General features: G+C 61.4%; 1 protein-coding gene and 1 pseudogene across 1 annotated transcript; one reads left to right on the forward strand and one right to left on the reverse strand.

The window, feature by feature from the left end:
• Positions 1-4973: 4973 nt before the first annotated feature.
• LOC147991624 (uncharacterized) lies at positions 4974-5441 on the forward strand. Its single transcript, XM_087538745.1, has one exon. The coding sequence runs from the start codon at positions 4974-4976 to the stop codon at positions 5439-5441; it is 468 nt and encodes a 155-aa protein (XP_087394871.1).
• Positions 5442-16585: 11144 nt separating this feature from the next.
• Positions 16586-17680, reverse strand: LOC147991625 (uncharacterized; annotated as a pseudogene).
• Positions 17681-17993: the final 313 nt, after the last annotated feature.

Raw genomic sequence — 17993 nt, forward strand, 5'->3', positions numbered from 1 at the left:
GCTAGGGCCTCTGCGTCCGGATAGTTGACTATCTGGTTTTTCTTTGTTAGGAACCGTGTCCAGAATTGTCTGGCCGATTCCTCTGGCTGCTGAATTATGTGGCTTAAGTCATCGGCATCCGGCGGTCGCACGTAAGTGCCCTGGAAGTTGTCGAGGAATGGGGCTTCCAGGTCCTCCCAAGAACCGATTGAGTCTGCTGGCAAGCTGTTAAGCCAATGCCGGGCCGGTCCTTTAAGTTTGAGCGGGAGGTATTTGATGGCGTGTAGATCATCGCCGCGTGCCATGTGGATGTGAAGGAGATAATCCTCGATCCATACCGCCGGATCTGTTGTGCCATCGTATGATTCGATGTTTACGGGTTTGAAACCCTCTGGGATTTTATGATCCATCACTTCATTCATGAAGCATAGCGGGTGTGCGGCGCCTTTGTACTGGGCTATATCACGACGCAGCTCGCAAGAGCTATGTCTGTTGTGTTCGGCCCGGCCGGATTTGTTGTATCCGGAGTGAAGATCATTGTCACATGCCGTAGGGCGCCTGCGCGATCTGTAGATCGATCTTGTTTGTCTTGCCTTATCCTCCAGCATGTCTCGCAGGTCGGGTGCATTTTCCCGTGCCTTAGTTGAGCGGCGTCGGGGCATGGTTTGGGTGGAGGGCCGAGAGGCCTCTCTGTCGTGGCCGCGAGGTGGCCGGTCTGCCATGTCATGCGCTGGTGATGTAGGTGCTTCCTCCTCTGATCGGGGTAGCGGCCTGCGCTTCGGGTAACTCTTGGAGGGGCGTTTGAGTTCATACTCTTCGGCCGCAAGGACTTCAGTCCATCTGTCAGCTAGCAAATCTTGGGCAGCTCTAAGCTGTTGCTGCTTTTTCTTGAGGCTGCTTGCCGTGGCTAAAAGCCTGCGTTTAAAACGCTCTAGTTTGGTGGGGTCTGATGGTATGACGAATTCGTCGTCATCGAGGCTTGCCTCGTCTTCGGCGGGAGGCGTATAGTTATCATCCTCGACCTCTCGGTCTGCCGTTCTCTCATGAGGGCTGGCTTCTCCATCTTCCTGTGCCGAATCTTGCTGAGGTGGGTGTTCTTCGGCGCTATCCGGGGTAGTATTATCTCCCGTGCCAGAATCACCGTTTTTGCTTTCGCGGGATTTAGAGCGGCGCCGCTGACGCCGGCGCTTTGGCTGTTTCTTGGGGCCGTCATCCCCCACTGTTCCATCGCCATCTCCATCTTTTGGAGTATCCACCATATATATGTCATATGACGAGGTGGCCTTCCAGCGCCCTACAGGTGCTGGTTCCTGTTCGTCTCCTACATCGTCGTCCATGCCGTCGATGTCTTCGGAGCTGAAGTCAAGCATGTCGGTTAGATCGTCGACAGTGGCTACAAAGTGGGTGGTGGGTGGGCTTTGAATTTCCTCATCGTCCGTATCCCACCTTCGCTGACCGTAGTCCGGCCAGGGCTCTCCTGATAAAGAGAGAGACTTAAGAGAATTCAGGATGTCGCCAAAAGGCGAGTGCTGAAAGATGTCTGCGGCGGTGAACTCCATTATCGGCGCCCAATCGGATTCGATTGGCAGGGGCGCGGGGGGTTCGGAGTCCGGGGAGGAGTCCGGATCCTCGGAGTCACGGGTCGTGCAAAGTGCGGGGCTAGCGTTCGGCTCGATCGCTTTTGGGATCGCAGCCCCCGAGGTGGCGTCCAACCGCTCATCCTCAATTGGCGCAATAGGCTCCGAGTTAGGGGTCGGAACTGATGCGTGTGCGGCCTCCAGGACACTCTCCGGGGGCAAAGCTAGATCATGCCTCTCGAGATAGTGCGGCACGCTTGGCCGTGGCTCGAGTCCGTTGAAGATCAAGTCTCCGCGGATGTCAGCCGTGTAGTTTAAGCTTCCAAACCTGACTTGATGGCCAGGGGCGTAGCTTTCGATCTGCTCCAGGTGGCCGAGCGAATTGGCCCGCAGAGCGAAGCCGCCGAAGACGAAGATCTGTCCGGGGAGCAAAGTCTCACCCTGGACCGCATCATTGTTGATGATCAAAGGAGCCATCGGGCCTAAAGGCGACGACACAGAGGAACTCTCAATGAAAGCACCAATGTCGGTGTCAAAACCGGTGGATCTCGGGTAGTGGGTCCCGAACTGTGCGTCTAGGCCGGATGGTAACAGGAGGCAGGGAACACGATGTTTCACCCAGGTTCGGGCCCTGTTGATGGAGGTAAAACCCTACGTCCTGCTTGATTAATATTGATGATATGGGTAGTACAAGAGTAGATCTACCACGAGATCAAGGAGGCTAAACCCTAGAAGCTAGCCTATGGTATGATTGTTGTATATGGAGTTGATTGCCTACGGACTACAACCCTCCAGTTTATATAGACACCGGATAGGGTTAGGGTTACACAGAGTCGGTTACAATGGTAGGAGATCTTGAATATCCGCATCGCCAAGCTTGCCTTCCACGCCAAGGAAAGTCCCATCCGGACACGGGACGAAGTCTTCAATCTTGTATCTTCATAGTCCAGGAGTCCGGCTGAAGGTATAGTCCGGCTACCCGAACACCCCCTAATCCAGGACTCCCTCAGCGGTAGCAGCATCAACATCCTCTACCGCGACACGATGACCAAGCTCGGCCTCAAGGCCAAGGATCTGGAGCCGACCCGAACGATCTTCCACGGCATCTTGCCCGGCCTCTCCTGCTCCCCCATTGGCCGGGTCCGGCTGGATGTCCTGTTCGGTGACAGCAGCCACTTCCGGCGCGAACCAATCTAGTTTGAGGTGGTGGACCTGTCCAGTGCGTATCACGCGTTGATGGGCCGGCCCGTGCTCGCCAAGTTCATGGCGGTTCCCCACTACGCGTACCTGAAGATGAAGATGCTGGGTCCCAAGGGCCTCATCACCATCACCGGCGATTACCGCAAGTCCCTGGAGTGCACCCGAGACGGCGCCAAGTTGGCCGAGTCACTGGTCATTGTCGAGGAGCGGCGCCAGCTTGACCGGATCGTCGCCCTGGCAGGCGAGGCCTCCGCCGCGTCGATCCCGACCCCGGACCCGGCCAACGAGGCCGCCTTGAAGCCCTCCAAGGAGACCAAGAAAGTGAAGCTCAACCCAGAAGACCCCAACTGCAGCAAGTATGTTGTCATAGGCACCCACCTCGACAACAAATAGGAAGGCGACCTCGTCGACTTCCTCCGTGAGAATCGGGATATCTTCGCATGGACCCCCAAGGACATGCCGGGTATCCCAAGGAAGTACGCCGAGCACAAACTTCATGTCCGCAAGGATGCCAAGCCTGTCCGTCAACCCCTACGACGATTTTATGAAGAGAAGCGAAGAACCATTGGTGAAGTGGTCGCCAAGCTTTTGGCGGCCGGCTTCATAATGAAAGTGTTTCACCCCGAGTGGCTGGCCAATCCAGTCCTCATCCTGAAGAAGAACAAGACCTGGCGCATGTGTACCGACTACACCAGCCTCAACAAGGCCTGTCCCAAGGATCCTTTCGCCCTCCCGCGGATCGACCAAGTCATCGACTCGACCGCCGGGTGTGAGCTCCTGTCCTTCCTGGACGCTTACTCCGGCTACCACCAGATCAAGCTGGACCCGGCCGACGCCCTAAAGACGTCCTTCATCACGCCCTTTGGGGCGTATTGCTACATCACCATGTCGTTCGGCTTGAAGAACGCCGGTGCCACCTTCCAGCGCTGCATGCAGAAATGCCTGTTGCCGCAACTCGGCCGCAATATCCACGTATACGTGGATGATATCGTGGTGAAGACCAAGCAGCACCTCACGTTCCTCAACGATTTGAAGGAAACATTCGCCAACCTCCGTGAATACAAGGTCAAGCTTAACCCGGAAAAATGCGTCTTCGGCGTCCCGGCCGGAAAGCTACTCGGCTTCCTCGTATCGGAACGCGGCATTGGGGTGAACCCAGAGAAGATCAAGGCCATCGAGCGCATGTGCAAGCCATCTCGGCTGCGCGATGTCCAGAAGTTCACCGGATGCTTGGCCTCGGTCAGCCGGTTTCTAAGCCGGCTGGGCGAGAGGGCGCTACCCCTGTACTAGCTGATGAAGAAGACGAGCCTGTTCGAATGGAACGGCAAGGCAGACGAGGCCTTCCAAAACCTCAAGCGCATACTCTCCACCGCACCAGTCTTGGCCGCTCCGACCGACAAGGAGCCGCTGTTGCTCTACATAGCCGCGTCCTCGTAGGTGGTCAGCATGGTGCTGGTGGTCGAGCGACCAGAGAAGGTCAAGATCCAAGCCGTCCAGTGCCCAGTCTACTAACTGAGCAAGGTGCTCTCCATCTCCAAGTAGAACTACCCGCACTACCAGAAGATGTGTTACGACGTGTACTTCACCGCCAAGAAGCTGAAGCAGTATTTCCAAGAGCACATTGTCACCGTGGTCAGCACGGCACCTATCGAAGAAATCATCGAGTGCCGGGATGCCTCTGGCCGGGTTGCCAAATGGGCGATCCAGCTAGCCGGCCACACCATCCTCTACGAGCCCTGCACCGCGATCAAGTCTCAAGCCCTGGCCGACTTCCTCGTCGACTGGACCGAGACCCAGTATTTGCCGCCGCCTCCCCACTCGACGCTTTGGCGCATGCACTTCGACGGGTCCAAGATGTGACTCGGCTTGGGGGCCGACATCGTACTGTCATCCCCGAAGGGCGACCGGCTCCGCTACGCACTCCAGATCCACTTCGCCGCCTCCAACAACGTCGCCGAGTACGAAGCCCTTGTGCACGGCCTCCGGCTTGCCAAGGAACTCGGCATCCGGCGCATCTTGTGCTACAGCGACTCGGACGTGGTGGTGCAGCAGTGCTCCGGCGAATGGGACGCCCATGACTCCAACATGGCAAGCTAACGCTTCCTCGTCTAGAAGCTGTCCGGATCCTTCGAGGGCTGCGAGTTCCTCCACGTCCCACGCGCGGAGAATGAAGCAGCCGACACACTCACCAAGATCGCCTCGTCACGATAAGCCATCATGTCCGGCGTCTCCCTCGAGCACCTGTGCAAGCCGTCCGTCAAGCCATCGCCGGACTCCGAGTCCATCCACGTTCCAGACGACCCGGCCGCACCTCAACCCGGCCCGGGGACTGCTGAACCCGGCCCAGGGGTTGCTCAGCTCGACCTGGCCACCATCGTCCCGGACCCGGCCGTCGCCATCCCCGACCCGGGGGCTGCTCAACCCGGCTCGGGGCCTGCAGACTCGGAACCCACCCTGGTGGCCGTCTTCGCCGTAGTTACGGCTCCATCTTGGGCCCTCCCAATATCAGAATTTTTGGAGAACGAGGTTCTCCCCATGGACGAGACCGAAGCTCGGCAAGTGCAGCGCCGGGCGTCCGCCAACAGCATCATCAACAACGAGCTCGTCAAGCACAGCTCCACCGGCGTGTTCCAACGCTGCATCAAGCTGGAATGGGGCATCGACATCCTCCTTGACATACATTAGGGCGAGTGCGGGCACCACGCCGCATCACGATCCCTGGTGGACAAGGCGTTCCGCCACGGTTTCTACTGGCCCACGGCCCTCCAAGATGCCGAGTCGCTCGTCCTCAAGTGTGAAGGATGCCAGCGCTTCAGCAAACGCAGCCACCAGCCAGCGTCAGCACTCCGCACCATACCGATCGCCTGGCCCTTCGCGGTCTGGGGACTCGACATGGTGGGACCCTTCAAAACCGCTCGAGGCAGCATGACGCACTTGCTGGAGGCAGTGGACAAATTCACTAGGTGGATCGAGGCAAGACCAATCAAGAAACTGGACGTGCCAACAACTGTCCGATTCATCAAGGACATAGCGGTGCGCTACGGCATGCCGAACAACATGATCACCGACAACGGCACCAACTTCGCCAAGGGTGCGCTCAAGCAATACTGCTCCGTCTCCGGCATCCGCCTCGACCTGGCCTCCATTGCGCATCTGTCGGATTTCGGGTTCCGGCAGACCCTTGAGGTTTGAACACTGGGGTGCGCGCGGAGATTTCGCCTCCTACTTACCTGCACCCCTCCACCTTGCTAAGGTCTAAGCTATGGAAAGAATAACACGAGGGACACGAGGTTTATACTGGTTCGGGCCAGCGTTGTGGTGTAATACCCTACTCCAGTGTGTGGTGTGGTGGATTGCCTCTTGGGCTGATGATGATGAACAATACAAGGAAGAACAGCCTCGCGAGGGTCTGTTCTTGGCTAGGGGGATGAACTACTGGGAGGAGTTCAGTGACCCTTCTCTCTCTCCCTCTCTCTCTATCTCTGATCCCTTGATCCTTCGATTGATCCCCCCTTTCACCCTGCGGGTGGCCGGTCCTATTTATAGAGGCCCTGGTCCTCTTCCCAAATATCGAGCGGGAAGGGAGCCAACAATGGCAGGCTAATTTGAAAGGGGACAGCTAGTACCAGCTATCCTGACAAAAGTAGTCTTCGCCTGCACAAAGCTCTGGTGGTGACGCCGTCTTGGGCTCCACGATGACCTCCATCTTGCAGTCCTCCCGGTCTTGGTCTTGTTGCACCGAAACGGCAACCTTTGCCTGATGCCTCGGTACTCCGTGGCTGCGCTTGCCCCCTTTGCACCAAAGAGGAAAGGAGGACACTGCGCGGGCTGGCACCCGCCTGGCGCCCTTGGTCGTCATGGCTTGCATCACGGGTACCTCGTGAGGTACCCTGCCTTGGTCTCTCCGCCTCCTTGTGAGCCAGCCTGATGAGGCCGTGCCTGAGGAAGCTCCGCGTCGTCCGCCCCGCGAGGTTTGGCCCCTCGCGAGGGTCTTGGGTTTGTGTTGGTGAAGATGGGCCGCGCTGGGCCCCCCTTTGAGCCACGCCGCAGGCCGCAGGCAGGCAAGTCTGGGGACCCCCATTCCCAGAATGCCGACAGTAGCCCCCGGGCCCAAGGCGCGCCCGGACTTGGCCGTGCAGGGAGGCGGAAGGGCAAGAGCGAAGCGTCGCGGGCCCTAACAGCCTGCGGCCTTGGGCGCCGCGTGGCGGTTGATAGGACGTGGGCGGCATTGTTCCCCCACGCCCTCCTTATTTTGCGCCATGCTTGGCGGACTCGTAGTCGTACACAGTCGTTCCCCTTTCTGTTGCTCGAGCGCCCTCTATTCTTCCTCCGCTCAAACTCCGGCTTCTGTTTTCAACCCAATCTCAAACCTTCCCCCCCCCTTCCCCATCGCCATGGCTCCGACGAAGAAGGGAAGAGGGAAGAAACCCGTGTCTCCGCCTTGCCCGCCGCCGTTGGCGGCCCCCGCCGAGGGCTTGGGCAAGGTCAGCTCGGCTCTGGCCACTATCTTCAACGAGTGCGGGAGGACGACGGCCTAGCCCGTGTCCCACTTCTCCATCGACAGGATAATCACCGAGGTCCCGTATTTTGCCGACGCCCTGTGGGCGGGTCTGGTTCCTCCCTTTTCTGACTTCTTCAATGCCGTGCTTTCCCACTATCAGATCCACATGATGCACCTGGGTCCTGAATCCATCACCCTCCTTTCGGTCTTCGCCTTTGTTTGCGAGGCTATGGTGGGCATCCTTCCTTCGGTTGCCTTGCTGTGCCACTTCTTCTCGCTGCGCCTTGTCGACCCTACCCAATGCTGGGCGTGCGTGAGCTTCGTTGCCGCGTCTGAGATAGCGGCCTCTGGGATTGACTTCAAGCTCCCCCTGCCCGCGGCTGGGTTCTGCGAGCGGTGGCTGTATGTGGACGCAGGGGTGCCCAGCCCCCTGCTATCGGAGCCAACTTCGCCTGCTGAAGCGTAGGAAGTACTTCGCCACTGATGAGTAAGCCTTCTCCTTTCCCAGCTCCCGATCCTTCTGTTGCTTTTACTGACCCTTGCTCCGCAGGCCCCTTCCAGCCGAGCTTGCGGAGACGGCTGAGGAGCCGTCCCCCTTGGCTTCGCCCCCTCCATCGTCCTCAAGCGCTCTGAGCAGCGGAGCCCTTGTGGTGAGGGCAATCAAAGAGGCGAATCGTCCCGAGGCTTATCGTGGCCCTGCGCACCTCGCGATCCTCCTTCGCGGGCCTTCTCGTGGCATAGCCAGCCTGCCGTGGGCTTCTCGCTTGGTCGTGGACTGCGATTAGCTGAGGCGCCCCCTGCGCTCTTTGCCTAAGGACGGACTGGCTCCAGGCCGGGCTTCTGGCGCGGTGTGCCCCGCCGTCGGGAGGGTGCCAGCCCCCAGCCCCCTGCCCGGAGGGGGAGTGCTGATTCGTGGCCCCCGGCGCTTGCTTCGGGCAGATGATGGTGTGGAGGACGTGCTCGAGCGCGCTCGGGAGCGTCGTGCTCTCCGCCAAGGATTCCTTCGAAGGGCGGCTGACGCGGTGAGCCTGCTTGGTGAGGAGCTAGCTGATGAAGATGCGCGCCTTGAGGCCGAGGGCCTGCGCCTGGCTGCGGAGAGGCGCGCGCTGGAGGGCGCCATCGCCCTTGCACGCCGTCAGCGCGATCTTGACGACGCAGAGGCCAAGGCATCGCCGGTGGCCTCTCGGGAGGCCCGATCTTGGGCGTTGAGGAGGCCCGGGAAGCCGACCGGCGGCGAAAGGCGGCGGAGGAGCGGGCTCGGGAGCTCCTGGCCTAGTGCCACTCATTGGAGGAGCAGGTGGAGCTGCGTGAGGCAGCCCTTGCATCGATGAAGGTGGCCTCTGGCGACTTGGCAGAGCTCCAGAAGCGTGAGGAGGCGCTGACGCTGGAAGCCGCCGAACGTACCCGCGAGTACGAGCGCCTGGAGACGAGGGAGCGCTTGGTGACGCAGGCGGAGGATGATGTCGTTGCACAGGAAGCCCGTGTCCTGGAGGAGGTCGGACGTCGGGTGGCGATGGCGCATTTGAACCTCGAGCACGAGTTCGAAGAGAAGCTGGGGTTGATCCGGGCCGAAGCTGAAGGCAGGACTGCCGCCTTGAGGGCCAAGCTGGAGGAAGCGACGCGGCGGGCCGATGCTTTCCGGGCCGCCCTTGAGGTGGCGCAAGGTGAGTTAACCACCTCCCAGGCTGAGGTGCTCCTTTTCGCCAGCGGGTGGAGGAGGCTGAGGCCGTCGCGCACCAGAATGCGGACGGGATACGTCAGCAGCGGATCCTGGAGCATGAGCATGGTCCCATGCTCACCACACTCCGGGAGAGAGCCAACACAGCCTTGGGCAACGTCTGCGAGGCGGCTGTTGGCGAGCCGCACACAGTCAACTACGCCGGAAATCTTCAGTTCTTCACTGACGTGGTGACGCAGCTGGAGGCGCGGTCGGTTAGGGCTGACAGGTTGGTGGAGGAGAGGAGCCACGCCCTGCTCGGGCGTGCATTTTCTCGCGTCTTCAGCCATCTCCGGAACATGGACCCCCACTTCGATTTCGACGCTGCCATCGCCCCAGTCCCCCAGGCCATCCGAGGCGACCTGGCGCACTGGGTGGAAGACAATGTGGATGCTCTTATCAGGGCCTTCGCTTCAGACGACGACGGCGCGGCGAACGGCCCTGACACCGCTGGTGGTGACGCGGACAGCGATGGCGAGTTCAGCGACGCCAGCAACGGCTCGGGCGGTGCTCCTAAGGACGCATTGGGGGATTTATCTGACTGATTGTGTATCGTTCCTACTTCCTTACCCTGCATGAATAGAACTCAGGTTTTGGCCTGATGGCAGTGAGGGCATTTTGGAGGGGGAGCCCCTTATGTAAAACTTGTGTTGATCGTGTTAGTAGACGCTATACTGCCCATGCGCCCGCGCCAAGTGGTTGGCTTAAGCGACGCGCTGGTCGGCTAGTTTACCTTTGTCCCGTGATGGCCCTGAGGTAGCCCGTGGGAGGCTGTGGTGTCCTGAGTGTTCCCTGATTGAATCCGTTGGATCTGCAATAAAACACCCTCCTGAGAGGACGCGGCGGCGGCAGTCTGGGCTGCGCGCAAGCTAGGCCTGACCCGGCTCGCGAGGGGCTCACGAGGGGAGGCAGCTGAGGCGAAGTGGTAACCAAAACGCGAGAAATTGCTCGAACGAGACTAAGCACCCCTTCCCCGAACACACACAAATCTCAAATTCGAATCCAACTTGAATCCAGCGGGGGAAAGTGACAACCAAAGGGAAAGGCAACGAAAGCAGACAAAAGGCCGCGTCCGGCACCTAATCTAGTCTTGGACGTCTTCTCACCAGCGTGGAGCTAAGTGCTGCCACTGGGCGTGGGAGGGAGCCCCAGGGCCTGAGGCCGGCACCCCTGAGACTCCGGGGCGTGTACAGCCCCACTCATTATTACGTGAGTGTCACGGGGCAGCGAGCTTCACAGGCACTTGGCCTTCTTCACAGGTACCGGCCTTGCTTCATATCGCCAGATGAGGGCCCCGCCTTGCGCCTCACTCTAGTGCCATCAACGACGAACAGAGACCAGGACGCCGCCGATGGGGTAGAGCGGTCGCCAGCGGTTCCCCCGACGACCACGGGTCCTCCGCCGGGGGCAGGCCCTGACGCACCTCCCCAGCGGAGGGCCTACCTCCTGAGAACGCCTTGCTCCGAACGCCGTGGTGGTGATGTCGGATCCCGGCCCCTCTCCTGCAGCCCCCTGCGCCCCCCTCCCAAGGGGTAGGAGACCGTGGGAGCGGGGCAGCTGCTCGCTGTGGCGACCTGCACCTCCTGTGACCCATGGTTAGCGTATGCTTGCTCCTGAAGAATTAGCGGTACCCGATAATCGTTGCCTCCAGCGTGGCCAGTGGGGCCGTCCCGGGGCTCCTGGGAAGGCTCAGCTTCTGGCGCCTCGTCCCCCCAGCTTGGGCTGTGGAGCGAGCCTTGTTCGCTCTCGTGTGGGTGTCCTTGGTCCATCATGAGGGGCATGTATTCCTCTGGCGCTGTCATCCCGAATGCCATGCCGTAATGCTCCGCATGCCACGCGGTCCTGCCTGACGCGCCCACCATGGGGTGGCAGCGCGGCTGTCCACTAGGGCCACGGGTCGCGTCGAGTCCTTCTTCTTCGCGGACCAGGTGCGGGGGCAGCGCCGCCGCCGGTCCGGTGCTGACAGCTTCGCTGGCGTTGGAGTAGCCTTGGAGCCTGCAGGCGCGCGCGGAGCCCCCGCGCAGGCCGCCCTGGGCTTGAGATGGGAGCTGGGTGCAGAAGGGGTGAGCCCCCGAGGCGGCGAAGCCCAGGAGCTCTGCCACTCGCTCCAGCAGCACGTCGCGGCCGCCCTCCAGCATCCTGCACTGCAGCAGCTCTCGGGCCACTGTGAGCGCGGCCCTCGAGTTCACCTGCTCCCTGCGGGTGTACGGTGTCGTGGTCGCGGCGTGATTGGAGGCCCTTGCTGCCGACCGCGCCTGCCGCGGTGTGAGAGCTGTCGAAGCCTGTCCGCGTCGCCCGCGGCCCGCAGCGCCCTGCGGACCGCAAGCTGCCTAGGGCATGGGGTCGCCCGAGGCGAGTGGCTCTGCGCGGGCGGGCCACGCCGCCCACGGATCTGGGTCGCCCGCCTGCTCACCGGACATGGTGATGACGACGCGACGGGGCACGAAGCGGTAGAAGGTGGATTCCGGCGCACCCCTACCTGGCGCGCCAAATGTCGAATTTCGGGTTCCGGCAGACCCTTGAGGTTCGAACACTGGGGTGCGCGCGGAGATTTCGCCTCCTACCTACCTGCACCCCTCCGCCTCGCTAAGGTCTAAGCTATGGAAAGAATAACACGAGGGACACGAGGTTTATACTGGTTCGGGCCACCGTTGTGGTGTAATACCCTACTCCAGTGTGTGGTGTGGTGGATTGCCTCTTGGGCTGATGATGATGAACAATATAAGGAAGAACAGCCTCGCGAGGGTCTGTTCTTGGCTGGGGGGATGAACTGCTGGGAGGAGTTCAGTCACCCTTCTCTCTCTCCCTCTCTCTCTATCTCCGATCGCTTGATCCTTTGATTGATCCCCCTTTCACCCTGCGGGTGGCCGGTCCTATTTATAGAGGCCCTGGTCCTCTTCCCAAATATCGAGCGGGAAGGGAGCCAACAATGGCGGGCTAATTTGAAAGGGGACAGCTAGTACCAGCTATCCTGACAAAAGTAGTCTTCGCCTGCACAAAGCTCTTGTGGTGACGCTGTCTTGGGCTCCACGATGACCTCCGTCTTGCAGTCCTCCCGGTCTTGGTCTTGTTGCACCGAAACGGCAACCTTTGCCTGATGCCTCGGTACTCCGCGGCTGCGCTTGCCCCCTTTGCACCAAAGAGGAAAGGAGGACACTGCGCGGTCTGGCACCCGCCTGGCACCCTTGGTTGTCATGGCTTGCGTCACGGGCACCTCGTGAGGTACCCCGCCTTGGTCTCTCCGCCTCCTCGTGAGCCAGCCTGATGAGGCCGTGCCTGAGGAAGCTCCACGTCATTCGCCCCGCGAGGCTTGGCCCCTCGCGAGGGTCTTGGGTTTGTGTTGGTGAAGATGGGCCGCGTTGGGCCCCCCTTTGAGCCACGCCGCAGGCCGCAGGCAGGCAAGTCTGCGGACCCCCGTTCCCAGAACGCCAACAACATCCGCAGTCCAACGGGTAGGTCGAGCGGGCCAATGGACTCATCCTGTCCGGCGTCAAGCCGCGACTCATCGAGCCACTCATCCGCTCACCCGGCAGCTGGCTTGACGAGTTGCCAGTCGTTCTCTGGAGTCTACGCACCATGCCGAATTGGTCAACCGAGTTCACCCTGTTCTTCCTCGTCTATGGAGCTGAAGCCGTCATCCCGACCGATGCCGAGTTCGACTCGTCGCGCGTCGCAATGTACACTGAAGCCGAAGCCAGAGAAGCCCGCAAAGATGGCGTCGACCTGCTCGAAGAAGAATGCCTCCTGGCGCTCAGTCGCTCGGCCATCTACCAGCAAGGCCTGAGGCACTACCACAACAAGAAGATCAAGCCCCTCGCGTTCCGCAAGGGTGACCTCGTCCTCCGACTCATTCAAGGGCAGGCAGGCTAGCACAAGCTGTCCCCTCCATGGGAGGGCCCATTCATCGTGAGTAGGGCCTTGCGCGACCGCAATGCCTACTACCTCATTGACGCACGCAAGTCAAGGAAGCGCAAGAAGGACACCGCCGATGAAGAAACGACCCGGCCATGGAACGCGGAACTCCTCCGCCCGTTTTACAGTTAGCCGCATGAGCGTATGTATTGTCACCTTTTGTAAACGCATGAAACCATGGGGTCCCGAATGATACTCGGGGGCTGCCTTTTGTCGACCAATTTATTGTGTCCCTATTTTCTTGCATCACTATACCACTAAACCCGGCCACCGGTCCGACTTGCTCGACCCGAGGGCTCGGGGGCTGGCCCGCTCGGTCGCCACCCCACCGCATTACTTGGTGATTCCTGATAAAGTTAGGATGCCGCGTTCCCCCACTTCGCCCTAAAGCCACAGATCCAGCTTTGGCTATCGGCTGGCAAGCACAACGGGCCAAAACTCCTTTATGCTTCATACACTAAGTCAAAGGCTACTAGGTCGATCAACCCGGCCCACCATTCATCAAATGAACAGCCGCACGACCGGCTGCTCGCCAACCGGCTTCGCCGGATTGCCGCCAGCTGACCCAGTGGGTGTTTCGCTCACGCTCAATGTTTCAAGGGACCCAAGTCATGCGCGCTCCTCTCAAAGAACCGAACTCCTTGTCACGGACCAGAGCCTCGGCCGTCTAACTCGCAGGGGGGAGGTTTGAGAAAGGAAAAACGCATGAAATCGGTCCAAAAAACGGAAGGCAAAAAGCAAAAGCACCCACGACATCTACACAAGTATTTAAGAAAAGGCCCATGGCCCGAGTTCATTACACCCTAAAACCCCCAGTGGGTGGGTGGACCTGCTATTTAACAGATTTTACACAAAGTGTCTCAGGCATCTCCAGCGTCGTGTCGCGACGTCGACGGCTCTCCCCTGGCGGCCTTTGGGTCGAGCGAGGCGCCGTTGTCCTCCTCAGCACCCGCGTCGCGGTAGACGCCCGTCTCCTCTGAGCTCCCCTCCAGATCGTGGAGGAGCAAGCTGTAGTCGTCGCTGTCCATGGCCCTGCCGTCTTCCGTCCGCTCCGGATGGAACTCGTCGTGGAAGGCAAACTCGGTGATGTAGCTGGCCTGGGAGACGAACCGGCCCGCTGGCCCATCAACGCGTCCAGCTGCAGGTCCGGATGCCAGGACAACGCGAACTGGAGCGCCATCTCAGCACCGGCACGAGCGGCGGAGACGCGCCACTCGCCAAGCCGGTCTGGCCCCATCTCCAACCAACGAGCCATGCGCGAGAAGCTGCTCGGTTGGACGGAGTCCGGCCATAGGGCCGCCATCATTGCGGTGCCGGCCTGGGACAGCCGCCCCAACTGCGTTCCCAGGACCTGCAGGCGGGCCTTAGCGGCGGCGATGATCTCCGGGAAGGTCCAGGCCACCCGCGGATCCGTCCCGGACCCAACGACGCCGGTCGGGTCGTGCCGATAGCGGACGGCTTCCTCCGCCAGCCGCTGCATCTCCGGGAAGGCCCCTGCCACAAAGGAAAAAGCGAGTTAGAAGAAGAACAACAAGGAAGAAAGGCCGGATCCCGACCCGGCAAACGACAAAAAAACACTTACTGGAGAAGGACTCTTCCAGGTGCTGCGCCTCAAGCAACGTACCACGCCGCTCCCATTCAATGGCGCGGTCGTGCTCCTTGAGCGCCTTCTCCAGATTGGCCGCCTTGGCAAGGGTCTCCTTCAGCTCGGCGTCCTTGTCTTCGGCTGCATTCTCAACCACCTCGCAGCGACGGGCCTCGTCCTAACGGGCCCCCTCAGCCGTGGTAACCTGCCCCCGCAGGCGATCCACCTCGGCCTGGAGCCGGCCCTTGTCGTCGGCCAGCTGGCCGCGCTGCTGGTTCCCCTCCACCAGGGCCTGCTGCGCCTCTGCCACCTTGGCGGCTTCCGCCTTAAGGAGCTCCACCTCAGCCTTGAGGCGGCTGTTCTGACCCGCCAGCTGCTCATGCAGCCGGTTGGCCTCGTCGAGAGACCGCCGAGCCGTGGCCGCCTCCTTCCTCACCTGCGCCGCCTCGACGCCAAGATGACCGGTGTCGGCAACGAGCCGGTCGTAGTGATGACCGGCCCGGAGCAGACGAGTCCACCAGGACAGCACCTCGGCTGCGAAAAAGAAGGACTCAGCAGAAGAAAAAAAGCAAGACTTAAGATTTGGCCCAACTGTTACACAGTTGGCCCGAATCTCGGGGGCTACACCCAGTGGGTGCGCTAGCGCGCCCCCACTAGAAAAGAGCACAAGAATACTTGCGGTGACGCGGAGCTCCTCCTCCTTGGCGGCAAGCTGCTCCATGAGCTCCCGGTGCTTGCCCAGGAGACAATTGTAGGCGGCGACCCGGAAGGCGCCGAGATGCTGAAGAAAGAAGAAATCAGAACAAGGCCAACACTCTAAAGATTCGACCCAACTACTACGTAGTTGGCCCGAACCTCGGGAGCTACACCCAGTGGGTGCGCTGGCGCGCCCCCACAAAGAAGAAATTACAAGAAGACTTACCAGAACGGCGCGCTCCAGGTCACGCGTCCGCTCCACCTCGGCCTGGGCGAAGGCCTCAAGCCATTCCGTCCGGCCTCGCAGGCGGCGACTGATGGCGTCCAGCACGGCCTCCTCCTGGGTCTGAGGCCCGAAGACAACGGCGCCCCCGCTCCGCGCCTGCTGCGGCACGACAGCTCAGCACCCTCCCTGCCGGAGCACCAAGGCGTACTCCCCGCTGGCCGCTCCTGACGCGGCCAACACCTCCTCTGATGCTGCTCCCAGCGCCGATGACGACCCGGACGCCGGGACGCCGTGCATCGCAGTCTCTGACCCGGACGCCGGGACGCCCTGCGTTGCCATCTCCGGCCCAGCTGCCGGGGTTGCCTCCGGCACCGCCGCCCGCAGCGTCTCTTCCAAAACGACGCCGCCTCCACCATCATCAGTCCCCGCTCGCTCGACCACGTCGGCCCGCGGCAGGGTGTCATGCACCACCTCCACGACCTCCCGGTCGGGGATCACCACCTCAGCCCGGCCTCCACGGTCGCGCTCCCTCATCGACGACGGCTCAAAGACCATCGCCACCACCACCGTGCCCTCCGGCATCTCGCGCCAGGCCGGCTCCGCGCCGGCTCGCGCCCATGCCGCCGCCGCATCGGCCCAAGCACAGACCGACGCCGCCTCCAGCTCTGCCTCGGCCCAGTTCCAGTCCCGCCAAGCCAAGGCATCAGCGGCGTTCGGATCCAGGCCGAGGTCCGAGTCAGCCCGTCCCTCCACCTCGGCCTGGTCGGCGAGGTCGGACCGGCTCCTGCGGAACGCGCCCCTTCAGCGGCCGCGGCTTCCGTCGCCGCCCTTGCCAGCGCGATTGGCGACCTAAAGAAGAAGACAGAATGAGCAGAAAAGAAACAAGACTAGCTCAAGAAAAGAAAATCTGAGCGCAAACAAGAGATGAAGCTTACCCCGCCAAGACCGGGACCAGGGTTGGCCTCCCGTGCCCGCCGCCGCGCTTCCTCTTGGCCGGCCTCCCGGCCCCGGCCGGGTCCGCCGTGCGCTTCGGGGCCCGGGGTCGCGGCGCGATGCTGTCTTTCCCATGCGGGCGGCTCGGCGCCGTCCCATGCGAGGACCCGGCTCCGCCCGCGTCGCCGCCTCCCCCGCCCAACGCCACTACACCGACAACTAGCGTCATCACCGGCCGTTCCGTGCCGCGGTCAGCAATTCAAGGCACATGAAGAAAAACATGAGACTTACCCGTGCGACGCCCAGCGTCGGACTCGGCCTCCTCCCCGCCATGAGGCGCGGGCTCCTCTGGCGCCACCGACGCCACCTGCGACGGGGCCCGGGCGTAAGGATGATGAATTGCGTTTAGAAGTACTCCCCGCGTCGTGTTAGGATGGATGAGAAGGTACGCGGCAGCGAAGTAAGAAGACCAGACACTCACCTGCGGCGTCGGGTTTGACTTGCTGTACGGCGCCTTGCCAAACCGCCAGTCCTCCCCAAGGTTGGCCTTGGAGATGTCATTCACGCCGCGCGCGATCTGCTCCGCGGACAGCCGCATCGACCCCATGCGGTTGGGGTCTTGAAGGCCGACCATTTTGCCGATGAGGTAGGAGCGCCCCTGAAGCAGAAGGACCCGGCGCAGGATGAACGCGGCGAGGAGGTCGGTGCCGGTGAGCCCCTCCTGCGTCCTCATCACCGTCACCCGCTCACAGAGATTGACGATCTCCTGCGACGGGCGCCTGGGCGAGTAGCCCCAGTTCTTCTTCGCCCGCGGCGGTGCGATGGCGAAGGCCGGAAGGTTGATGCAATCCGCACCAAGGTTGCGGACATAGAAGAAGGAGTTCTGCCACTTCTTGGCAGAATCCTCCAGCGGGATCTTGGGGAAATCCGCCCCTGACCGCTTCGAGATAACGGCGGCCCCGCAATTGGCGAACTCCCCGGCCGACGGGCCCTGCTGCTTCAAGGAGAAGAAGTGCGCCCAGAGGTCGATCGTAGGCTCGACCCCCAGGTACCCCTCGCAGAGGGTGATGAAGCCGGTGAACTTGATGATGGAGCCGGCGCCAAGATGATGCGGCTGGAGCCCGAAGAACTAAAGGAACGCGCGGAAGAAGGTGCTTGCCTGTAGCCCGAACCCACGCTCGAAGTGCGTGAGGAAGACCACATGCTCCTGCCCCTCGGGCCGAGGCCTCTGCTCGTTGCGCGGCAGGCGGACGCCGACGTCCGTCTCCCGTGGCAGGCGCCGCGTCACCCGGAGTTGGGTGATGTCCTCGGAGGTGACATTCGAACCCATCCAGGAGCCCGATGGCAGCGACATGATCAAAGGAAGAAGAAGGAAGATGGACGGCGAAGGAGTTCTGCTCGGAGCAGCGGGCGCCGTAGTGCGTCAGTTGCAAAGAGCGAAGCGAGAGCAAAGGGACACGAGGTTGCGAGCGAGAATAATATCCGCCGCCCCCCTGCCCCCCGATTTATAACCCTTGGTTTGAACGTGGGGAAGTGGGGAAGTGGGATCGTCTGCACGCGCCCGTTCCACTACCCCGCAATAAGTGCGCACGTACACGCGCAGTAACTGCCCGGGGAAGAGCAACCGGCCCCCGGACGCCGCAATAAATCCGCGCGCTTGGGCTGAG

This window comes from Triticum urartu, chromosome 1A, assembly GCF_056163025.1.
Source record: "Triticum urartu cultivar PI428250 chromosome 1A, HENAU_Tu73, whole genome shotgun sequence".
NCBI classification, from domain to species: Eukaryota; Viridiplantae; Streptophyta; class Magnoliopsida; order Poales; family Poaceae; genus Triticum; species Triticum urartu.